At 49.3% G+C, this 24,962-nt stretch overlaps 1 protein-coding gene across 8 annotated transcripts in view; it reads left to right on the top strand.

The window, feature by feature from the left end:
• Positions 1–22,526, top strand: part of EIF4ENIF1 (eukaryotic translation initiation factor 4E nuclear import factor 1) — a 56,879-nt gene extending 34,353 nt beyond the window's left edge. For 4 of the 8 annotated variants that reach the window (XM_089322856.1, XM_008272127.5, XM_008272128.5 and 1 more), the window contains exons 7-19: positions 1,524–1,699; positions 6,882–7,017; positions 7,221–7,400; positions 8,111–8,343; positions 12,723–12,794; positions 13,218–13,401; positions 14,408–14,487; positions 14,724–14,863; positions 17,874–17,958; positions 19,494–19,626; positions 20,607–20,957; positions 21,138–21,302; positions 21,763–22,526. In XM_089322856.1, coding sequence (XP_089178982.1) covers positions 1,524–1,699; positions 6,882–7,017; positions 7,221–7,400; positions 8,111–8,343; positions 12,723–12,794; positions 13,218–13,401; positions 14,408–14,487; positions 14,724–14,863; positions 17,874–17,958; positions 19,494–19,626; positions 20,607–20,957; positions 21,138–21,302; positions 21,763–22,004 — 2,177 coding nt within the window. In that variant the 3' untranslated portion in view covers positions 22,005–22,526. 8 annotated transcript variants of the gene reach the window in all.
• Positions 22,527–24,962: the final 2,436 nt, after the last annotated feature.

Here is a 24,962-nt window from a genome sequence, read left to right as displayed (position 1 = left end):
TATTATTAAAGCTAGTTGCTAGTGAGCCTTTTTGTTTGTTTATTTGTTTTGGATTTTTAGTTATTTGAGAGGTAGAGCTACAGAGAAATAGAGGTCTTCCATCTGCTACTCTACTCCCCAAATGGCTGCAACAGCTGAAGCTGGGCTGATCGAAAGCCAGGAACTTGGAGCTTCTTCCTTATGGGTACAGGGGCCCAAGCACCTGGGCCATCTTTCACTGCTTTCCTAAGCCATAGGCAGAGATAATGAATTGTTGTTGTCTAAGCTACTAAGTGTTTGTAGCTTTGCCTTTCAAATAAACACAGAGAGGCAAAGAGGTCTTCCATCCACTGATTCACTCCCCAAATGGATACAGCGGTCCAAACACTTGGGCCACCTTCTACTGCTTTCCCAGGCCTCACAGAGAGCTGGATGGGAGGTGGAACAGCTGGGACTTGAACTGGCGCCCACGTGGGATGCTGGCCCTGTGGGCAGTGGCTCTACATTGTTGACTTTTAAGTGTGCCCAGCACTAGAGTAAGACAAGGTTGACGAGCAGGTTTCCATCCCTTAGAAGGCTCAATCTCACCAGTTACTATATAGTGTGATGAGCACTCAGTCATAATGCAAGGGATATGAAAAAGGCTGTGAATAATTTACTTGGGAGGGCAAAAATGGGTAGGCAGGGCAGTCTTCTTAGAGTAGGTGACATTTGACCTTTGCCTTCAGGGGTGAGCTACAATCAACCTGTCGGCAAGTGAGAATCACTCTTGCCCATTTCACATGAGTAAATATCTTAGGCTGCTGTGCTGTGTGTTGAAGTGGTGGGACAGGTATGTGAACAGAGGCAAAGGCACATTAATTTAGTTCTATTCTTAAGTAGTATACTTGCAAGAACTATCTTTTGGGAAAAAATATATTCAGGGCAAATGTTTAACATAGCAGTTAAGCTGCTTAAGATGTCCATTCCCACACTGGAGCGCCTGGGTCAGTCTCTGCCTGCTCCTCGTTCCAGTTTCTTGTGACGCAGACCCTTGGAGGCAGCGGGTGATGGCTCAAGTGGTTGCAATCCTGCCATCCACATGGGGGATGTGGATTGAGTTCTGGCTGTTGGTTTTGGCGCTGGCCAGCCCTGGCTGTTGTGGGCACTGGGACAGTGAACCGGTGAACCAGCAGATGGGAGCACTCTCACTCTGTCTCCCAGTTAGTAAATTAATTAAATCGTTTCATGTGATTTTAGAAATAAAATTTTCCCATTAGCAGAACTCACTACACTGTAGGAAACTTGAAGTATTTGAGGAAGGGGACCCTGAGCGTTCCCTGTCAGCTTTGTGACCCGGCTTGTTGGTAAGGCTCTTGTCCTCCTCTGGTTCCCATAGGAGGGAGGCTATGCAGTGGTCTTATTCTGTCCAGGGCAGTACCTGCACAAGAAGTCAGCTTTTAACATGGTCTGTGGCTCTTGTGCGCGTGTGTGTTGAAGGCCGCAGCCACAGAGCCCGTCCTGGTGCCCTTGATGAAGCTGTTCTGTGCTGGTTCTGCTTTCAGGCCTAGTCGAGTGCAATGGCGGAGTGGCTGAAGAGGATGAGGTGGAGGTCATCCTTGCACAGGAGCCTGCTGCTGATCAGGAAGTGCCAAGGGAAGCGGTCTTGCCTGAGCAATCTCCAGGAGAATTTGACTTTAATGAGTTCTTTAACCTTGATAAGGTGCCATGCTTGGCTTCGGTGAGTGTAGTAGCACACTTACTAATGTGGATAGAGCAACTGTAGGGTTAAATCTGACATGAGTATTTACGATTTTTTTTTTTTTTTTTTTTTTTTGCTGGTTGCTTTGGGGGTTTTGGCTTTAAATATGTGAATTTTTATTGGCTTTGTCTTGAAAGCCTCAGTGGAAATGACTAAATGAGAATTCTGTACCAATTAGCTTTTTCTAAGCTGACCCCATTGTAATAAAAATTCTTCAGACATGTAAAAAAATTGTCTTCCCCCGTCCCTCGCATTGGTTCACTCCCCAAATGCCCACAACTTCCTGGCCAAAGCCAGGAGCTGGAAGCTTAGTTTGTGTCTCTCATGGGTGGCAGTGACCTGAGTATTGGAACCGTCGCCTGCTGCCTCCCAGGGGTGTGCATGAGCAGGAAGCCAGGCTGAGAAGCAGAGCTGAGACCTGAGCCCCAGAAGTGATGTGGGATGTGGTGTCTTAACCATGAGGTCAGATGCCCATTGCCCGTGTTGTCTTTTTTAAAATTGAATGGTTTGTCAGTAGGAATGGGTGCTGTGTTTTGTTTTTTAATTTTTATTTAAAAAATAGAGACAAATCTTCCATCTGTTAGTTCAGTCTCCAAATGCCCACAATAGCCAGAGAGGGCGGGGCCAGGCCAAAGCCAGGAGCTTCTTACTGGTCTCCCATATGGGTCACAGGGGGCCTAAATACTTGGGCCATCTTCCACTGCTTTTCCCAGGCTGTTAGCAGGGAGCTGGTTTGGAAGTGGAGCAGCCAGGACACAAACCAGCATCCATATGGGATGCCAGCGTCACCAGCAGCAACTTTACCCGCCATGCCACAACACCAGCCCCAGGATGAGAGACAGTTTAAAAAGCTATTTGGCCAAAAGTGTCTGTGTGCTCCAGATTGTTTTATTGACAGCACCAAATATGTGCATTTGACTAGTCCTTTAGTGTCAGTGGCTCGTGGAATTTTACTTAGATTCTATTCCTTAACTAGCTGCTTATTGTTTTATTACTACACGAGCAGACAAAACTAGCACAGGAGAGCAGGCAACATCAGCTTGTCTCCTTTGTCGTCTGCCTGCTCCTCTGTGCCCAAAAGATGGCCACCCAGATTGGCCGAGTAGGTGGAGCAAACCACCAATAACTAGACTTCTTAAATTCCCTCTGAAGAGGCAGCTTTTATTTCCACTCTATTATTAACAAAGTCATGGCAATACCAACTTGCTGTAAAAGTTTTTGAGCATTTGTTCCCATTTGGTGAACTTACATGTTTGAACACCACACTTGTCCACAGCATTGCACTGGTTGGAAACATGTGCAGTGTGGCTCCAAATCAGCTATGGCAACTGTTTGGTTGTCTTTTGGTTCACTCTCATGATGAGGGTCATATTCAGATGCGATCTTAATTTACATAATACAGACCGAGTGGTCCTCTCAAATTCTCAACTTCTTGGGGCACAATGATTTATTTGAAATATTTCTTTTTGTTTTTTAAAGATTTATTTATTTATTTGAATGGCAGAGTTATAGAGAAGGAGAGACGGGGAGTGATCTTCAATCCGCTGTTTCATTCCCCAAATGGCTACAATGGCCAGGGTTGTGCCAGGCTGAAACAGGGAGTGGAGCAGTCAGACTTAAACTGGCGCCCATGTGGGATGCTGGCACTGTAGGCAGTAGCTCAACTTGTAGTAACATGAGAGATTAAGTATCTTTTCATAAATTAGTCACTTGAATTTCCTTTTTTTTTCTTTTTCTTTTTTTTTTTTCCTCCCAAGGATTTATTCACCTGGAAGGTTGAGTTAGAGAGGAGAGACAGAGAAAGACTTTTCCATCCACTGGTTCATGCCCCAAATGGCTGTAACAGCCTAGGCTGGGCCAGGCTGAAGCCAGGAGCTTCATCCATTTCTCCCACATGGGTGACAGGGGCCCAAGTATTTGGGCCATCTTCCACTGCTTTTCCAGGCACGTCGGAAGTGGAATAGCCAAGACTCAAACCGGCGCCTCTATGGGATGCTGGTGTGACAGGCAGCAGCTTTGCCCACTGCTCCACAAAGCAGGCTCCCATGTGATTTATGTTTTATGTTAACATCAACTATGTAGTGACTCGCATGTTTTGCATTGTCTTGGAAGACAGATGGAAATCTTGTGGAAAGTTTTTATAAGTAGGTCAAAATTTGAAGACAAAGGAAACAAGCTCTTAGCAACGAAAATGTAGACAAACTGAAAACTTTAAAAATGTGTATCGTCCATCTGCTGGTTCACTTCCATTATTGCAGCAGCTAGAGATGGGCCATGTGGAACCCAGGACCTGGAATTCCATCTTGTTCTGCTATACGTGTGGCAGGGCCTCAAGCACGTGAACCATTTCTCTAGCCTCCCATTGTGCACTAGCAGGAAGCTGGATCAGAGGCAGCATAGCTAAGACTCGAATTGGCACTCCAGCATGGGACAGGCATCCTAGTGGCAGAAACAGAGTATCTGGGATGCGAGTCGGCCCTCCAGTGTGGATGTGGTGTCATGCAGGCTTAACCCACTGTGTCACAACACCTGCTCCCTGGCTCCACCCCTGATTCTGAGCTTCCTGGGAGGCAGTGGGTGATGGCTCTAGTAGCTAGGTCACTGACAGCATGTGGGAAGTCCCAGGTTGAGTTCTTGTTTCCTAGCTTTGGCCTGGCCTTTTTTTGACAGGCAGAGTGGACAGTGAGAGAGAGAGAGAAAAGGTCTTCCTTTGCCGTTGATTCACCCTCCAATGGCTGCCGTGGCTGGCGCGCTGCGGCCAGCACACCGTGCTGATCCGATGGCAGGAGCCAGGTGCTTCTCCTGGTCTCCCATGGGGTGCAGGGCCCAAGCACTTGGGCCATCCTCCACTGCACTCCCTGACCACAGCAGAGAGCTGCTGGCCCTTTACTTTTATAATGCCTACTTATTGTATTCTTTGTATAGTCTCCAGTTTTTCACACTGAGACATCGCTTACAGTGCTTACACTTTAATGCAAAATTGGTGCACTTGAAAGTCAGCATTACTTAATGTGTAAGAGTCTGTAAGTGGAGTGGGACTGAAACTGAATAATTCCTCTGAAGATGAAAATTCCAGAAATAATCATCAAATTGGGCTCTTCGCTTAAAATTCCTGAAAGAAAAGTACTTTGTGGCTTAATTTGAGTATGGATCATGAAAATATTCTTCGAGATAATAATAAAAATGTAAATCTAACCTTCCCCTGCTAAACTTTGAAAACTACGGGTTTCAGACTTCAAATCACAGTAACCAGTTCTGTCATTGTTGTACCAGTTTTTAGAAAAAATTTTGTGTTCCATTTATCAGTGCTTATAGAAGGGGAAATATGTACCTTATTTTTAAGAATATGCCTCATTTAAATGAAAGAGAAACAGATCTTCCATCTGTTGGTTCACTCCCCATGTGGCTGCTATAGCCGGGGCTGGACTGAGCCAAAGCCAGGAGCCAAGAGCTTTCTCTGGGTCTCCCACATGGGTGTGGGGGCCCAAGCACTTGGGCCATCCTCTACTGCTTTCCCAGGCACGTTACCAGGGAGCTGGATTGGAAGTGGAGCGGCCAGAACTTGAACTGGTGCCCTTATGGAATGCCAACATTGCGGGCAGCAGCTTAGCCCACTGTGCCATAATGCCAGCCCCATTGCTTTATCTTTTCTAAATATTGATAGGAATACTGAAGAAATATCAATTAGGTATTTAAATGGATTTATGATAGAATTGAGAATTCACATTTTAGAGTTTGTTGATTAAATTTGTAAGAAGGATTAGTGGGGTTCAGCATTGTGGTACATCTGGTTTAGCTGCTGTCTGCAACCTGCCTTCCCATATCTGAGTGCCAGTTCAAGTCTCTGCTTCTCTGCTTCCAATGCAGCTTCCTGCTAATGTGCCTGAGAATGCAGTGGAAGATGACCCAGGTGCGTGTTTGGGCACCTGCCACCCATGTGGAAGACCAGGGTGGGGCTCCTGGCTCCTGGCGGTTGCAGCCATTTAGGGAGTGAACCAGCATATGGAAGATCTCTCTTTCCTCTTTATTTTTCCCTCTCTGTTGCTCTGCCTTTCTGATTAAATAAATCTTATTTTTAGAGGATTGGCCATAGAATGATTATTTTGAAATAATGTTGAAGAAATTATCTCTGACCATAGTATACCATTTTATTGCCCTTTTTATTAAGTTGAAACTCTGGAGGTTGGATTTGAAAGAAAATAAAAACCTGAAAAGTACCCACTAAGCTCAGGCGAGTTAGAAATCCGTTGATGTTGGTCGGCGCCGCGGCTCTAGGCTAATCCTCCACCTGCGGCGCCGGCACACCGGGTTCTAGTCCTGATCGAGGCAGCAGATTCTGTCCCGGTTGCCCCCCTTCCAGTCCAGCTCTCTGCTGTGGCCCGAGAGTGCAGTAGAGGATGGCCCAAGTGCTTGGGCCCTGCACCCCATGGGAGACCAGGAGAAGCACCTGGCTCCTGCCATCGGATCAGTGTGGTGCACTGCCACAGCGCACTGGCCGCAGCGGCCATTGAGGGGTGAACCAATGGAAAAAGGAAGACCTTTCTCTCTATCTCTCTCTCTCTCACTGTCCACTCTGCCTGTCAAAAAAGAAAAAGAAAAAAATCAGTTGAGGTTTCCTTTCATATTCTCACATTTTCTAAAGTTTGACTTGGAATGAGGGTCTTAATAAGATCTCTTTTTCTCTCTTGGCTTCTAAAATGGTCAGGATTGAATTTCATATGATGTTTTTTACAACCTTGACTAAGTTTGCAGAGGCTTTCTGTTCATTAGTTCCCCATACATGACTCCTGGTGAAGGCCTCCTGTGTGCTTGACAGGGGAAGACCTTATTCTGGTGCTAGTTCTATTTTGAAGCTGCCATCTCGGAGCACATGGTGGGACATGGGTTTCTAATGCGGGAAGGAACAGAAAGTGCAAACAGTGGTGCATGGGCTTTGTTAGGATATGCCTAGAAAGTACATCATGGTTGGTTGTGAGCCAGTTTGTGTTACAAATAAAAGGAAAAAAATTAAAGGTGCTAAAATCCTGAGTTCTGAGGTTATTTACCTTCACATCAGCACTGTGAAGGATGTTTTCTAAGTGAGCTGTTCTTAAAATTTGAACCTTCTTGTCCTCTTTCACCTACAAATGATTGTCTTAGCTCCCATTGTTTTTCTCTTCAGATGATAGAAGACGTCTTGGGAGAAGGCTCCGTCTCTGCCAGTCGGTTCAGTAGGTGGTTCTCCAACCCGAGCCAGTCAGGGAGCCGATCCAGCAGCCTTGGGTCGACGCCACATGAAGAGCTGGAGAGACTTGCAGGTAACATGGCTGCAGGTTCTGGCTTGAATGCGAACGAACTTCCTCTGACAGGATTCACTCTGTCTTTGTTAGAGGTCCATTAGGGTCAGAGGGTCTCTGGAGACTGAAAAGCCTTTCCTTTATGTCCTTTTAATACTGTTCAAGATGAGTTTGTGTGCTTTATTGAGACAGTTAATTTAGAATATGTTTGTTTGCAATATCAGGTCTGGAGCAAGCCATCCTCTCTCCTGGACAGAACTCGGGGAATTATTTTGCTCCTATACCATTGGAAGACCATGCTGAAAATAAAGTAGACATTTTAGAAATGCTACAGAAAGCCAAAGTGGATTTAAAACCTCTTCTTTCCAGCCTTTCTGCAAATAAAGAAAAACTTAAGGAGAGCTGTAAGTGTTGATGAGAGTCTGCTTTAGATATCTGAAAAGCTCTGGATACTCATGGTTCTGACATCTGCTGTTTGACCAGAAGTGAATATGTGGTGCAGTTGTTCATATTCTGTTACCAAAGAATCCTCTGTCAAGCAGTGCCTTGTCCTCGAGAACCCGGTAGGCCCCATGGTGAGAACACTGCCTCCGAGCCTCCGCTTGTAACGCTCAGGAGGGTGTTTCCCTTCTCCCAAGCCTAACTTGGCAGTTCCCACAACTTTGCCCCCGTCTACCACGTTCTTGCTAAGGCTCCAAGCCCTCAGCATAAACCTGCAGTGACCACAGCGTAGGTAACAGTCTTACTGATGTTGGGCTGTTTGGAGTCCTGCCTGAGGTCGTGCAAGGCTCATCATATACTTCTGCAGGACGCAGAGCGGGATCTGGTCACGTTTCAGAGCATAGCACCTCGAGGTCGTGGTCCCCCAGTTTCTGACATGTAAAGATCTTAGGTTGAGTTGATGCCTTCTCTTAATAAATACACCACGAGATACTTCCTGCCACTAGGAGCATGATTTCCAGTGTTTGCAGTTTGTCTAGCTTCGGTGTCCGCCTTTACAGAAACCTCCCTTCAGTTGTGAAGTAAATCATTTCAGCTGAGCCATGCCGGTAACCAGGGAGAAGCCCCCCACAGGTCCCTTGCTTGTGTAACTGGAACGTTCTCAATTTTCCAGCACATTCGGGGGTCGTGCTTTCCGTGGAAGAGGTGGAAGCAGGGCTCACGGGCCTGAAGGTGGACCAGCAAGTGAAGAACTCGACTCCCTTCATGGCAGAGCACTTAGAGGAGCCCCTGAGTGCCGGAACCAGCAGTCGGCCACTCAAGAAAGACGGCGATATGACTGCTTTCAACAAGCTAGTGAGCACCATGAAGGCGAGCGGGACTCTGCCTTCTCAGCCCAAAGTCAGCGTAAGTATTTGGCCAAACCCAAGCCTTTTCTGCTTTTCCTTTTCTGTTCACTTCCCACCGAAATATGTGGACTTCTGAACAGGCATCCTGAACGATGTGGAAATTCTTTAGTGGTCGTCTGTCCCTCTTCTCATGTGTTCCTTGATTATCGATATATTATTTTGCTAGAAAAACAGGCTTGTGCTGAATATATCTCTGTTGTGGGGGGCAGTAGGAAGACTGTAAAATCTAATCTTACTCAGTGCCTGCATGCCTTAATTACTGCTAACTGTCTTTGGATGAGCTGGTTATTCAGATACTTAAGTTCCTGTAGCTTACTGCGTTATTACAGTAAAATCTTCACACCTTCTGATGACTCACCGGTATCTGGGACTACCTGCTTCTTTGATGATTGGCAGCTGACAGTCATATTACAAATCATTTGTGATGTAGATTTTACTGAAGATAGTTGCATCCTGGTAATTTATTGATGGAAAAGCTGGTGGTTTTAAAATTTCTTTTTAAGATGCATTTATTTGAGAGGCAGAGTAACAGGAAGAGACAGATCTTCCATCTCCTGGTTCACTCCCCAAATGGTGGCCACAGCAGCTAGTGCTGGGCCCTGTTGAAGCCAAGAGCCAGGAACTCCATCCACATTTCCCTCCTGGGTAGCAGGGGCCCAAACACTTGGGCCATCTTCTGCTGCTTTCCCAGGCACATCAGCAGAGAGCTGGATCAAAATGGAGCAGTTGCAACTCGAACCAGCACTCTAATACAGGATGCTGGCTCTTCCAATTTTTTTAGAATATTATTTATTTGAAAGAGAGAGAAATAGAGACAGAGGAGAGGTCTTCCATCTGCTAGTCACTCCTGAAATGGCCTCAACGGCCAGAGCCGAGCCAGTCCGAAGCCATGAGCCAGAAGTTTCTTCCGGGGCTCCTGCGTGGGTGCAGGGGCCCACGCACTTGGACCATCTTCCACTGCTTTCCCAGGTGCATTAGCAGCGAGCTGGATCAGAAGTACAGCAGCAGGAACTTAAACAGGTGCCCATATGGGATGCTGATACTTTAACCCACTGAGCCACAGCGCCAGCCCCCAGTCCCCCCCCACCCCCGGTTTTTTTTAAAGATTTATTTATTTGAAAGGATTATACAGAAAGAAAAGGAGAGGCAGAGAGAGAGAGAGGTGTCCTCCATCCACTGGTACATTCCTCAGTTGGCTGTAATGGCCAGAGCTGAGCCAATCAGGAGCCAGGAGCTTCTTCTGGGTCTCCTAGGCAGGTGCAGGGGCCTAAGGACTTGAGCCATCTTCTACTGCTTTCCCAGGCCATGGCAGAGAGCCAGATCGGAAGTGGAGTGGCTGGTGTCTGAACCAGCTGTAGTGGATCGGGTAAAGCCACTGCCTGCAGTGCCAGCATCCCAAATGGGTGCCGGTTCAGATCCTAGCCACTCCAATTCCGATCCAGCTCTGCTATGGCCTGGGAAAGCAGTAGAAGATGGCCCAAGTCCTTGGGCCCCTGCACCCATGTGGGAGACCTGGAAGAAGCTCCTGGCTTGGCGCAGCTCTGGCTGTTGGAGCCAGTTGGGGTGAGTACCAGCAGATGGAAGCCCTCTCTCTCTGTCTCTCCTTCTCTCTCTGTGTAACTCTTTCAAATAAATAAGTAAATCTTTAAAAAAAAAAAAATGACATGAAGTTAGATTACAGGGTGACTGCATTTCAGTAAATGCAAGTGTATAGCATATGTTGGTCATTGTCCTAACAATTTTTAGAGTGGTTTTTAGCCATGGTGTGTTAATATTGCTGTCACTTGTCCAGATAAAGTAATGGGAAGCAGAGTTAACTCTGAATAATGAAAGCATAAGTGCAGATTTACTCTACTTATTAAGTTACAGAATTTACTGAACCAGGTTTTCCCTTTTTATCTTCACCTCTTTGCCAGAGAACTTCAAATTAGCCTTAGTATGATTGATTTATTTATTTGAAAGGCAAAGTTACAGAGAGACAGTGAGGCAGAGATCTTCATCTGCTGGTTCAGTCACCAAATGGCCGCAATGGCCAGGGCTGGCCAGGGTGAAGCCAGGAGCTTCATCTGGGTCTGCCATGTGGGTGCAGGGACCCAACTACTTGGGCCATCTTCTACTGCTTTCCCAGGTGCATCAGCAGGGAGCTGGATCAGAAGTGGGGCAGCTGGGACTCAAACTGGCACTCATACAGGGTGCCAGCATCACAGGGCCGTACATTATGCTTGTACCAAGAGAAGACAGCTGAGTTTTAGCATTCCTTATCTGTGCACCACTTAGTGATAGGAAGTTCAACCTGCTGTGTTAGAGGTCCCATTATTCCTGGCCTTGGGCTGACCCTCTACCTCTGAAAGGTATCTCAGATAGACTGCTAGTTCTTTGTATGTGGCCAGCAGTTACAAAGGGATTTTCTTGTATGCTGCTTTAGTTATTTCTATACAGAGAATTACTAGGTACAGATGTTTTCAAATGGGGACCAGGTGGGAAGAGTGAAAACCGTCCTGTGTTTGTTAGTGCCTTCGTGTCTTGGTGACGGGTGCCCACTGCAGTCGGGTGGGTCAGATCTTGCATTTAGCGGCTGCTTCAACTAAGAGTGGCTGAAGAAACAGGCAGGAGAATTCAGGAGCTTGAGCGTTTTGTCCCAGATAGGCTCCTAGAGCATTAACACAGCTGCCCCGGAATCGTAAGGGGAATTGGTTGTTGGGGATTCAGTGCTCTAAAAGTAGATCCGCTTTCAGCTGAGGGAAGGAGCCTCAAACTCCTGCTTAGAGGAATGAAAGATAAAACCCAAGTGACTGAGGAAAGACTAATAGAAACTCAGCCTAACCTAGGTAACTATGGAAGTAAGCACACCAGGTGTTATCCCACAATACCATTCAGTTTGCATGTGAAGTCATAAATCAGTATCTGAAAACAGTGTCCTTGATTAGTATTTCTGTGTACATTGTTTCTCATCCACCTCCACCCATTTAGGCTTAGTCATGCAGTAGCATCCCCCAATAGATATGTTGGTTCAATCTAAACTCCATTTTAAATTGAATTATCAGACCATCTTCCAAATATAGAAAGCCATATGGTATAAAGTTGCCCATTTGTTTTTGTTGGGTGGAATTAAATGATTCTTGCGGAGATTGCCCATTAAAATCGTGCATTTAGTCTCAGTCCCAGAACTGACACACCCTGGGAAGCTGACACACTTCAGACTGTCACACCCTGGGAAGCTGCTGTGGGCTTGACAGCGTCATCTAGTGGCAGGGTGGGTGTGTAGAATTCTGCTTCAGTGAAGTGACAATAGGTTGGAGAGTTTGAATTTTGTCCCATGAGACCCATTTTAAAACAACTTGCTTAAAAATGTCCTAAATTTCCTGAAAGATGAAACTCTGAGATACAACAATGTGACCAAACTTCTGTGTTAATTAGGTTTTCTGTTTCTGTTTTTAAGATTGATTTATTTGAAAAGCAGAGGAAAAACCTTCCATCTCCTGGTTTACTCCCCAGATGGTTGCAGTGGCCAGGGCTGAGCTGGGAGCCAGGAGCGCCATCGGGATCTCCCATGTGGCAGGGACCCAAGCACTTGAGCCACCTGCTGCTGCTTTCACAGGTGCATCAGCAGGGAGCTGGATCCATAGCAGAGCAGCCAGGACTCAAACCAGCACTCAGACGGGATGCTGGCCTCAAAGGTGGCAGCTTAACCCCCTGTGCCACAGCGCCAGCGCCTAGGTTTTTTCCTTAAAAAATTGAATTATTTGAGAGGCAGAGAACTGCTGTTTGGCAGTTCACTGCATAAGTGCCTGCAGTGACTGGGGCTAGGCAGAATCTGAATTCAGGTCTCCAAGAACTCAGCTCCTTGAGCCATCACAGATGCTTTCCAGGGTCTGCGTTAGCAGGAAGCTGAAGTCAGGAGCTGGTATCGCACCCAGGCCCTCTGACACAGGCTGTGAGCTCTTAACCACTTGGCCAAACTCCACCTGCTTACTGCTTATTCACCATATGTGGTGAATAATTCCTATTAAAGATAGAGTAGTAAGGGTCTCTCAAAAATTTAAAATCCAAGTTATGAAAATATTTTGAGGCTTTTACTGCGTGTGCTTCGATTTCACTGTTTTTTCTCATCCTTAGGTCTCCGTGTTAGAAACAGTGGGCTGGAGGTTAGTGCAGGGAGGGTCTCTGAGCAGACTTTGCATGTCCACTCCCTCCCAGATCTCTGGACCCGGGTGATGACAGAGTAGAACAGCTGGTCTCAGTTAGTCTTCTGTGACGTGAACATCATTCTGCTCTTAAATGTCCGCTCCTTACGGAGTGTTTTATGCTTTCTTGTGGTCCCCAGTTAATCCATAACATGTGTTAAGGTTAAAACCAGTTTTCCTTTGACTTTTTTAGCGAAACCTTGACAGCCATTTGATGTCCCCTGCTGAGATCCCAGGCCAGCCTGCCCCTAAGAACATCTTGCAGGTACTTTCCAATCTTACGCTGAGGCCTGGGCGTCCTGGACAGTCGGCATCCGAACTGGCTTTGTGTAGCCGTGCAGCCCTGGGCCGCAGAGCATGAGCCCTGTTGCCTGGCAGTCAATGGTGTGACCTTGCTGCCTGACCTAGCTCTGTATTGCTGTCACTCTCAGGGAGGAAGTGGGCTGGCAAAAAGAGATGGCAGAATAAGCCCTTGATTTCCGGTTTGCAAGTTCTGTGGAACTTGGAAGTGTCCGAGCTGTGTTGACAGCACTAATGGACAGAGATGTTGCCAGCTGAGCATTCAGAAATGAGCTGCATGTACACGTGCCGAGTCCTTCAGTGGAGCATGAGGGACCCATCACGTGCCTCCCAAACGCTGGTCCGTACCCGGAGGTTATTCACAAGGGTCTGACTTCTCTGCCTCTAGGAACTCCTGGGTCAGCCCGTTCAGAGACCTGCGTCTTCCAATCTTCTGAGTGGCCTCATGGGAAGCTTGGAGCCTACGACATCGATCCTGGGCCAGAGGGCACCGTCTCCCCCCTTGTCACAGGTGTTTCAAACTCGAGCAGCCTCAGCAGACTACCTTCGCCCAAGAATACCGTCACCGATTGGTGAGTGTCCTGACCTGACCGGCGCCCCCGCCCTCGGCGCCCTAGCCATCTTCCATGCACATCCTTAAGAGCTAAGAAGTGTATTTGTTAGCTCCTCTGGGGTGGGGAGAGGGGGTGGGCGTGGTTACCCAGCTGCCTTCTAGGTGAGTATGTTCATGTTTCTTTTTTTTGTCTTATAATTAATCTAATGGATTGCAGGTCTTCAGTCTGCTTCCTTATTTAGGGAGAGTCCAGAGAGTGAATGAGCCTCCTCTTGACTCAGACGGCAGAGAGGGGCCACCCTCTCCAGGCTGCTGAAGTTGCTGTCGGTTGTGAGGCTGTGACTGAAAGCAGCACTTGCGGAGAGCTGGCCCAGCAGTGTGTGCCGGGATCCTGGGGGACCACTGTAGGCTGCTGGCCGGTGTGGCCCTGCGCAGGGCCACAGAGCCGTCTGCCCACAGAGATGCCGTGAAAAGGACGTGGCCTTCAGAGCGCTGGGCTCTGCTGGGGTACCTGCTGGCTTAGTAACAGTGGCTTAGTAACGTTGCTGGGCAGGAAGGTTCTCTCCCAGGGCTGGGCGTGGCCCTGAAAGGGACAGAGCTGACAGCGTAGTGGGGAAGGTGGCTGTGCCAGAAATTCATGCCTTTAAATGCTCTGATGGACGCCCCCAGCCCACTGTGGGGCACAGAGGAAGTGGGCTACTGTCTGCCCGGGGACGCCCCCAGCCCACTGTGGGGCACAGAGGAAGTGGGCTTCTGTCTGCCCAGGGACGCCCCCAGCCCACTGTGGGGCACAGAGGAAGTGGGCTGCCGTCTGCCCAGGGACGCCCCCAGCCCACTGTGGGGCACAGAGGAAGTGGGCTTCTGTCTGCCCAGGGACGCCCCCAGCCCACTGTGGGGCACGGAGGAAGTGGGCTGCCGTCTGCCCGGGAGTCGGTGCTTCCTGAGGAAGAGCAGCTTGGGTTCGTGGCAGTGCCTCTGCCTCGCGGCGTGTGCCTCCTGACACTGTGCCCTCACTTTCCCAACAGCTTTCACGCCGGGACCACAGCCGCTACTTGGAGACCCATTCCAAGGCACACGCAAGCCCACGAGCCCGGTCTCGGCCCAGGTCAGCCTGTGCTTTCCCACCTCACACCCAGTTTCCTTGCTCTCCACCCTGCCTCTGCCGAGGGGGTGGAGGCCTGAGACTGCTGAGTAAAGAAAAGGAGACTTGTTCTGTCACAGGTGGCAGCCGCAGTCGGGCAGCCTGCAGGACGGAGCTGGTGGTGGGAGGGAAGGGGAGAGTGGGACGAGGAGCCGTGTCGGCAGAGCCCTGACTCGTGCTTCGCTGCCCTTGGTCCGCAGATGAGCCAGCTGGAGTTGCAGCAGTCTGCCCTGGAGGGGCTGGCCCTGCCTCACGACCTTGCAGTGCAGGCTGCAAGCTTCTACCAGCCTGGTCTTGGCAAGCCACAGGTGGACAGAACCAGAGATGGATTCAGAAACAGGTAAATGATCCTGCTCATGTGAGAGTCCAGTTTCCTGAGATGAGCAAGTCAGTCCCCACAGTGTAACTGCTGCACATGCTGATGGCACTGCCCAGTACGCAGTGGGGACTCCATCCCACTGTCCCAGTCCTGCCAGCCAAGGAAGTCAGAAAACTGAATTCTGCAGGGGGCATAGGGCGTTCATCCTGTGTGGTTTTCCTGTGTACTCTTTATATTTTTCTCCAAATTGCATTCTGCTGGTTAGTCATGTGGAAGGCAGCTTACTGCCTACCTACTTTGCCTTACAGCATTGTTAAGAGTAAATGTATTTTAAGTTTTAAAGTGTTCCTGCCAGTTAAAGGATTTATTTCTACAGGTGTAACCAGCACAGGGCTCAGAGCTGCTTACAGGTAGTTCATGGCTTCAGGCCCCTCCCTCTCCCAGGTACGACCAGTGTGAAATGAAGTGAACCCAGGGGTAGACGAAAGCCAACTAGGGAGCCACGTGGTTCTTTTTTGGAAAATAATACAGGTAGTGAGAACTGCATAGAACCTGTGGGGACCTTGTGACAGGGAGAACCCCTATTGCTTACCCAAAAGGCCTGTGTGAGCCTGGGCCAGTGCCCCTTTTCCCTTCCACAGTGGCTGCTGCCCAGTCTTTGACTGCCTTACCTGAGTTTCTGTCAACAAAATGTGCATCCCTGAACAGCAGTTTAGCACTAACCATATAATACTCAGTAATGAAGAGGTATTTGCGCTTTGTTGTAATTCTTAAAATTCCTGCCAGTGCCTCAGTGCCTTGCTTCCACTGGTTCTCAAGGAACCTTCCGAAGACACTGGCATAAGCACATCCTGTCAACAGTGCTCCTCAGCCTACCTGAGCTCAGGACTGGCCTGCTTTCTCCCATAGCATCAAGAAGTCTGCTCACTGACACGAGGTGTGGCATTCAAAGCATCCCTTTTTTTTTTTTTTTTTTTTTTTTTTAAGATTTATTTATTTGAAAGGCAGAGTTAGGCAGAGACAGAGAAGTCTTCCATCCACTGGTTCACTCCCCAAATGGCTGCCACGGCCAGAGCTGTACCAATCCGAAGCCAGGAGCCAGGAGCTTCATCCAGGTCTCCCTCATGGCTGCAGGGGCCCAAGGACTTAGGCCATCCTCTGCTGCTTTCCCAGACCATAGTAGGGAGCTGGATCAGAAGTGGAGCAGCTGGGACTCAAACAGGCACCATGTGGGATGCCAGCGCTACAGGCAGCAGCTTTATCCACTATGCCACAGCGCTGCCCCCTCAAGGCATTTTTGACATGAAATTTTTTATTTTATTTCATTAGCCCTGTAAGGTAGATGGTAGTAAATAACTGCATTTTACTAATACAGAAACTTAATTTTGAATAAAAAATTCATAGAAAATGTAATTAAAAGATAAGTTCATTTGGGTGCAAAATAGTATTGAGTCCATGCACAAAATGCTTATTTGGGATACGCATTTTCCATGAAATGTTTTAGGATTTCATACTTTTCCATTTTTGCAGCATTAAAAATAAACTTTTAATTAGCTGTCCATGAATTTCTAAGATGTACTTATTTATTTCAAAAGAAGAATGACACGGAGAGGAGAGAAGAGACGGCGAGCTCTTGCATCTGCTGGTTCCCTCCCCAGATGCCCTCAAGAGCCAGGGCTGGGCCAGGCCAGAGCCAGGAGCCGGGAGCTCCATCTCCCATATGAACGATAGGAACCCAAGTGCGTGGGCACATTAGCAGGAAGCTGGATTAGAAGTGGGGAGTAGTCAGGACTCGAGCCCACACTCCCATATGGGATGCAGGGTGCAGGCCTCCCAAGGGAGAACTTTGCCAGCACTCCCCCCATCTTTGAATTTTTAACTACCTTTGTAGTTTTTATTTTCTGCCTATCTCCCTGCCATCTGCCTTGAATACAAGAATTCAGGGCGATTTCTGTTGTTGCTGTTCACTGCTATAACCCCCACCCCAGACTACTTCTAGCACGTAGTAGGTGCTCAGGTGTGTTTACACTCACCTGGGACTCCCAGACAAGCAGCTGGCCTCTGTGGCTGGGAGTGCGCTGAGCCGACTGCTCACGCTGTATGCCGGACTAGCTGGAGAAACACCGCGGCTTTAGGAGTCTCAGAATTTCAGAAACATTGATTATACTTGGATTTTACTCTTTGTGGCACAAGGTTTGATGTAGCAAAACTTTCATTAGCCAGCAAACTCAGACACTTTTTTCTCTTCTCAGCCTATTTATTTCTGTCAACATTATTTCCTGTTTTCTTGCCACCTTAAGAACCAGTAGAGTGGCTGGGGAGAGAAGTCTGTTCTTTTACATGTATTTGGGAGGCCTCAGATCAGGCTTGCCTGTGGACCAGGTAGCAGGGCGTGCTGCAGACCTGGGTCCAGAAATACCGGATACTCTTGGTTCTCTGATTTGAACCGGTTTATCATGGAGCACCAGTTCTGTGCCGGATACTTTGCTAATTAGTGTTCCCTGTCCTCTAAAGCACTGCCAGACCTTAGAAAGACCGTCCCTAGCCTACCTCACTGCTGTAGTCTGCAGAGAAACCGTACGCAGCCCCAGATAACTGCCACCCCGAGTCCCTTACCTAGTCATCTGCCTGAACCGTTGGCTTCTCCCTGGTTATACCCAGTGTAATGGAGCTGCTTCCCTGTGAAGCTTCCCCAGAGTCCCTGGACTATCCTGTCATTCCTCTACCTGGCCATTTTCCCAGCATGCCTGTTGGAACTTGACCTCTGTGCCATGGTTTGCCCTAGGCTGCCACCCCCCCACCCAGCACTGACCACTCGTGAAAAACAGGCCATGCCTCGTTAGCCTCCACTCTGCCCTCAGAACTTAGTCTGTGCTTCTGCATATGTTAGACACTTCGTAAATGCTTAGGGAAATTGGACAAGGGAGAGAGGAAGTCAAATCTCTAAGCAAGCCAGTCTTGAATACTATGTGGGTCTAAGGCTTGGGGTTGGAGTGACTTGGGGCTCACAGTGATAACTGTTTGTTCACAGGCAGCAGCGAGTGACCAAGTCACCAGCACCCGTGCACCGAGGGAATTCCTCTTCCCCCGCGCCTTCTGCCTCCATCACAAGCATGGTCAGTGACCTTCAGTGACTGGGAATGACTGCCCAGCTTCTCCCTCCTGGGCTGTGCCTGTGTCACCCTAGTGCATGGCTCTGAGTGCCCGTCAGTGCCTTCCACAGAAATCCTAATGTGATCTGAGGGTTCTTCAGAAAGTTTATGAAAAATAAAATCCAAAGGATAAGGGCAGGCATCTAGCTGACTGGATTCTGACTCCAGTTAAGACATTCGCGTCCTACACTGGAGTGTCAGGATTCAGTTCCTGCCTCGGGCTCTGGGCTCCGGCTTCCCGCTAACATAGACCCTGGGAGGCAGCAAGGATGGCTCGAGATACTGGGTTCCCGCCATCCCTGTGGGAGACCTGGGTCGGAGTTCCTACCTGCAGACCGAGCCCTGGCTGCCACAGGCATTTGGGGAGGAAAGCAGCAGATGGGAACGCTCTCCTTCTCTCCAATAAAGGAAGAAACTGTCTTTTAAAAAACAAGTTTACTTTGGTGCAAAAACAAAGGTTCAGCGTGCAATGTTTCTTGCTGCACGCTCGCCATGAACTTTTTGAAGACCCTCATGTACTTTGATAGCCACCTATCTCCTAGGTCTTGTCAGCATTCTGGGGAGGCCCATGTGATGAGGAAAGTGTGTGCCAGTGCACAGACAAGCCTGGGCCCTAGCACACAGGGTGCTCAGCAGCTGCCGTGGGAGGCAGGAGAAGCAAGGCGAGGGTCCTGGGCGCAGGCACCGTGGGTCACGCCAAGGAATTCCTATTCCAGTCTCCACGTGACAGGAGTTGGCCCAGGTCTGTTCTAGAACACTTCACTCCCTGCAGGCCTTTTACCAGACATCTGGTCCCCGCTGGCAGAGGAAAGAAGATGCTGTGCGCTGCAGGACTCCATGTAGGTCTCTGTCCTCCCTTAGAAGAGGGTCTGGTCTGGTAAACACTGTCCTGCACCCAACATCAAACTGGAAGTGAACGGTGCAGAGATGAGAACGACGACCAAGTGAATCGTAACAGCCCAGCAGACTCAAGGGACCTGTGAATTTTCTGGTAGCTGAGAAAAGAACAGGGGGACATTGGGAGCAGGAATAATTCAGGTCCCGAGGTTGTGTCTGAAGCGGCCCTTCCCGATGGCAGGGGGCTGCTCCCGGCTGCCCTCCCCGCCTAATCCCGGGCCTGCATGGACAGGACCAGGAAGCTAGAGCTCTCCTTCCTGGTAAAGCTCAATCTAGGGGGCTTTTTCCCCTTTGTCCTTTCAGAGTCGGTGTGACTGCAGATAATGATGTTCCCTTCCCCCGCCTCCTCTCCCTCTCCTCCTTTTTGAGATAACATTTAGACTACAGTAAAAAGCCTTAATGCTTCACCAGATAAGTTTAATGAAAGTGACTTGTGAGCAAGGATTAACGTCCTTGGGACACTGCCTGTTTGCCCTGCTATGTTGCTTTTCCTCCTCCATCTGCAGCACAGAACGGGAGAGCCAGCCACGTGACCGTGCTGAGCTCACCAGCAGGGAAGGGCGCGTAGTGCCTGTGCTCACGCCACCTGTTTCTCTCTGCAGCTCTCTCCTTCCTTCACCCCTACCTCAGTGATCCGTAAGATGTACGAGAGCAAAGAGAAGACCAAGGAGGAGCCAGCAGCCGGGAAAGCCGCTGGGAGTGAGAGTAAAGAGGATGCGCAGAAGGCCAGTGAAGGTACCGCTCCAGGAAGTGCGAGCCTGGGCCAGACCCCAGCTGCTCTGCACCACGGTTCTGTCAGGGAGAGGGCTGGACCGGCTCAGGCACTTGGCTGCTCGCACGTCTTCCCGCCCTGAGTGCTGTCACTGCTAGTGTCAGACCGGAAGAATGAGCTTCGTTTTAGCCTTGTTGCCTGGCAAATTAACACAGTGTGCCCTGACTGGACTTCTGGAAGGTTCTCTTCAGTCTGTGGAGCTGGGTGATACATACAGGAGGTTCAGGCAAGCCTTCTAGAAGGGTATAGAAAACCTTGGGGGGCCTGTAGGAGCTGCCCAGTCAGGACTGTGAAGGAAGGGGTGAGTGACAGGTTAGGGTTTACCCAGGTACAGGGCATTGGTCCCAGAGCTTTTAGCCGGGCTTCAGAAGGCTTCTTGGGGGAAGGAAATCTTGTTGGTCATCGTGAGGCAGTTCAGTCTGTCATAGTTGCTGTTTAAGCTTTCTGTAGTGACGGTAATTTTACACTTGATTCTTTTTTCCCTTTAGGCTAAAAAGCACATTAAACCCAAATAGCTGAGCAGATGAGACTAGCACCCATACAGACTCGGGCCACAGCCGTTTGGGCAGAGCAGGACTGACAATGCCAGACCCCTCGCTTTCCCGTCCTTCCTGGGCTAGGGTGACTGATGGACATGGGCTCTATAAGAGCTGTCACTTGTAATGCTTCAGCCTTGGGTTTGTCAAATTCCTCTGCTCCAGCAAGAAGTTGGGAGAACAGAGGACTAGGGATTGAGTAGTCCCAGCTCTGTCGGTAACTGCCCTTGTGACCCTGACCCGTTTGCAAGGCCAGTGATGGTCCCTGCCACAGTCCTCATGATGTACTGACGGGAACGAGCAATCACTGTGAGCTTTTTCAGGAATTGAGTTTATTGGACCATTGTGAGGCCAAAGTGTTTTGGAAGGTTTGCCAATACTGAACTTTCCTGTCTGGATCCTTACAGAAAACCTCCTGTCGTCTAACTCTCTACCCAGTGCTGATCGGGACTCCTCGCCCACTACAAATCCCAAACTGTCAGCGTTACAGCGGTCTTCGTGTTCCACACCACTGTCCCAGACCACCAGCCGAAATTACACCAAAGAACAAGATTACCGCCCTAAAGCAACTGGGAGGAAAACGCCCACCTTGGCGTCCCCGGTTCCAGGAACACCTTTCCTCCGCCCCGTCCACCAAGTTCCCCTCGTTCCCCACGTCCCTATTGTCCGGCCTGCTCACCAGCTTCACCCGGGGCTGGTTCAGAGGATGCTGGCCCAAGGAGTCCATCCACAGCATCTCCCAAACCTGCTGCAAGCTGGTGAGTTTCTGACCGGTCCTGGGTGTCAGCATGATGAAGTGCTGTGCCATGGGAAGGGGAACTGGGACAGCTTTCTGACCGGCGGGCAGTGGGTCCCCTCCACCATTTCACTCCAGTCAAGATTGAAGTTTTCAAGAAACTTAGACTGCTGCTCAGTAGTCTTATCTTCCTGCCCAACAGGTGTGCTTCCTCCTGGGATGGACCTGACTCATTTACAGGGATTATCTGGCCCAATTCTGGGTCAGCCCTTTTACCCTCTGCCTGCTGCTAGTCACCCTCTCCTAAACCCTCGTCCTGGGACACCTTTGCATCTGGCAATGATGCAGCAGCAGCTACAGCGCTCAGGTAGGTGCAGGTCTAGGTCATATGAGCTCAGGAGGATGGCTGAGTAGGCTTCAAGCATTTAGGACCAGTTTGCAGTGGAGGAAGCAAATTGACACATTTCTTTAACTTGACCTGACAAGCTGAAGGTGAGGGAGGGAGCAGAGTGGAGTGAACCAGCCTTGATGGTGTGGGGGACACAGGTCTCTTAGGAGACAAGGCTGAGCCTCCTTCCGAGAGGCCAGCAGAGGGCGGCCCCAGGGTGGAGGCTGGTACTTCGGTGCTGTGGCGGGTTTCTGAATAGCTGTCCCAGGTACTGTCTTCGGGAGTTGTTGGCATTCTGGAAAGGAGTTGTCTGAAGTTCCTAGAGTAAGTCATCTGGTGCAGACTGGGGTTTGGCCTTGTATGGACAGGGCTTGAGGGAGGCAAGAGCCTGAGAATGCCTTCCCCTCCTGCTCGGTGATGCCCTGCCTTCTCTCCACAGTTCTGCACCCTCCAGGCTCTGGTTCCCAGGCGGCAGCTGTCAGCGTCCAGACGCCCCCTCAGAACGCGCCCAGCCGCCCAGGCCTGCCCCACGTGCACGCCCAGCTGGAGCACCGCCCCAGCCAGCGGAGCAGCTCCCCCGTGGGCCTTGCCAAGTGGTTTGGGTCAGATGTGCTCCAGCAGCCCCTGCCCTCCATGCCTGCCAAGGTCATCAGTGTGGACGAGTTGGAGTACCGCCAGTGAGCAGCACCCAGGGCCGCACCCAGTCAGGACTCTGCTTCCTCATCTTGGGTGGGTTTATGGGCTTTTTTTTTTTTTTTTTTTTTTTACTTTGGAGCACTTTGTGCAAAGCTGTTTTGGGGGGAAGGGGGCACGCACCCCATGTCTGCATTATGACAGAAGGATCTTAACCAATTGAGTGGGGCCTACGTGGTCTGAACACAGGAGGCACAGTGTTGTCATTCCTGGAAACAGTCTTTCTTTTTTGTAAGATATGTGAATGAAGTGTTGGTGTCTTCACCAAGAGGTGGCACCTAAGGGTTCTGAGGAAATAAATGTATAGACCCTTATGTACAGACCTGTGTATAAACAACTTTTGTATATACATATAGGATAGCTTTTTTGAACTTATACAGCTGTACATAAAAGTAGCTGATATTAGTTAAGCCTGTGTCAACAGTTTGGATTTTTTTCACTTGTACATTTGGGACTTTTTTTCTTTTGGTTGATTAAAGTTGCATATGCCCAGTGTGTGGATGAAGCCAATGCAGTGTCGTGTTTATTTCTACCCTGGATGTCATGGGGGAAATGATCTCTAGTTACATTTCCTGAAAACTCGCTGACCTGAACTCTGGATTCAGGGAGAAGCAGCTATGACCAGAACAGATGAGCTGAGGCTGCACTGGCCGTAGAGGTAGCCTTGAGCTAATAACCAGGATAGCTGCAGTGCGCGCACCTTTCCAAGATTAAACACGCCTCGAGGAAACCATCTGCTACCCGGGAGTCACGGGACAGAATATTCCTGTGCAGCCACGTTGATTGATTTTTACAGAGGAACCCTCCCAGCCCGCAAGCCGTGTTACCTGGCTCCTCGTGTTCCACCTTGTTCCTCAGCTCTTTACGACCCTCCTTTCAGACTAGAAACTGGTGGGACAAAAATGAACAAATGTAGCAGCAGGCAAAGGGCAGAGCTGTCATCAGTGACTAGCTGGAAGGAAGAGTGTTGCCAGCTGTACAGGGTTGAGCAAAGCTATTCAGCTGTACACTGGACTGCAGGAAGAGGTGAACAGAGGTAAAAGAGGAAGAAGAATGTGACCCACCAGGAAACCTGGACAGTAAGGGCAGAGAGGAAATGACTTTTTAAAGATTTATTTATTTGAAAGAGTTACAGAGAAGGGAGAAGCAGAGGTAGAGAGATCTTTCATCTGCTGGTTCTCTCCCCAAATGGCCACCACAGTCAGGACTAGGCCAGGCCAAAGCCAAGAGTTTCATCCAGGCCTCCCATGTGGATGGTCTAAGCACTTGGACCATCCTCTGCTGCGTTAGCAGGGAGCTGGTTCACAAGTGGAGCAGCTGGGACTCAAACTACCACTCAAGTAGGGTGTGGCACTGTAGGCTGCAGCTTTACTTGCTGTGCCACAGCCCCAGAAACAATGTCTGGCAGGCATTAGATGAGTTTAGAAGCAATCAGGGCTTGAAGGATATACAGAATAATAAGGGGCTGCCTCGGCATCTCCTGTGGGTCCCAATTTGCGTCCCGGCTGCTCTACTTGTGATCTAGCTCCCTGTTAATGGCTTGGGAAAGCAGTGGAAGACGGCCCAAGTGTTTAGACTCGTACCACAGGCCTGATCCAGCCCCAGCCATCGCAGCCATCTGAGAACCAAAGGATGCAAGATTCTCAAATATTTCCTTAAGGATGTTTTCTACATCTGTTACTTAACTCTTATTTTTTAAAGTGAGAGAGCTGAGAACCACAGAGAAGCACAGGAACACATGGTAGAGTGCAGCGAGGCCTTTGGGATTGCTACTGAGAGTCCTGAAGTAGGCTGGCAAGAGGAAGCAGTCTACTGACCTCTGCACACAGTCAGGAATGAAGGATTCTAGGGGCAGACTCCATTTTCCTAACTGATTGAAATGATGGAGTCGTGGCACAGAAGCTGAACTGCTTGGGATGCCTGTGTTCCACACTGGAGTCTTGGTGCAAGTCCTGGCTCCTTGTCTGACCCAGCTTCCTGTTCATTCACCGAGGAAGGCCGCAGATGATGGCCCAAACACTTGGGTCCCTGCCCCCCACCATGGGAGAACCTGAATGGAATTCTGGGCTGCTGCTTTAGGCTGTCACAGCTCTGGCTGTTGGAGGTATTTGGGGAGTGAACCAGTAGACAGATCTGTCTTTCAAGATTGATAAGACATGTGGCCTCTCTTTTTCAAATAAATTTTTTCAGATTTATCTGAAAAGCAGACATTTTCCATCCACTGGTTCACTTCCCAAAATGGCTGCAATAGCTGGAGCTGGGCCAATCCAAAGCTGCTTCTGGGACTCCCACGTGGGTACAAGGGCCTAGGAACTTGGACCATCCTCTGCTGCTTTCCCAGGCACTTAGCAGGGATGTGGAGCAGCCAGGACTCAAACTGGTGCCCATATGGAACGTCCGCATCACAGTGGTGGCTTTCTTTACCTGCTACGCCACAATGCAGGCCCAAATTAGAAAAAGAAAAAGTATGGGCGTTTGACGCAGCAGCTGAGATGCTACTCGGGGTGCCCATGTCCCACATCAGAATTCCTGTTGAGGTCCATGCTTCACTCCCAATTTCAGCTTACTGCCGATGCACACCCTTAAAGACCTGTCACTCAAACGGGAGATCTGCGCCCACCTTCCAGCTTTATCCTGACTCAGCCCCAGCCACTGGAGGCATCTGGGGAGTTTTGAATCTTTCTACTAGTACAAGTTTAAAGGCACATTCCAAAGCCCTTGGATAAACTAGATGTCAGCAACCTCTTCTCTCCAATATCCTGGCACAGCCAAATGTATGCCCAATAAAAGTGAAGTCTGACATGGGATTGCCCAAAAACTCAGTATGCTCCGGCCAGACATCCCCTCAAAAAGCCAACGTCCCCATTCTCCTGAAGGGTCATGGTAGCTTCCAGGTCACCTCTGTCATGATTGCACCAGTGACACCAAGGTCTACAATCTACCAGA

This window comes from Oryctolagus cuniculus, chromosome 21 (genome assembly GCF_051225735.1).
Source record: "Oryctolagus cuniculus isolate XC-2025 breed Fujian yellow rabbit chromosome 21, ASM5122573v1, whole genome shotgun sequence".
NCBI lineage: Eukaryota > Metazoa > Chordata > Mammalia > Lagomorpha > Leporidae > Oryctolagus > Oryctolagus cuniculus.
The sequence above is the reverse complement of the archived record's forward strand: the minus strand, read 5'-3'. Positions and strand labels throughout refer to the sequence as shown.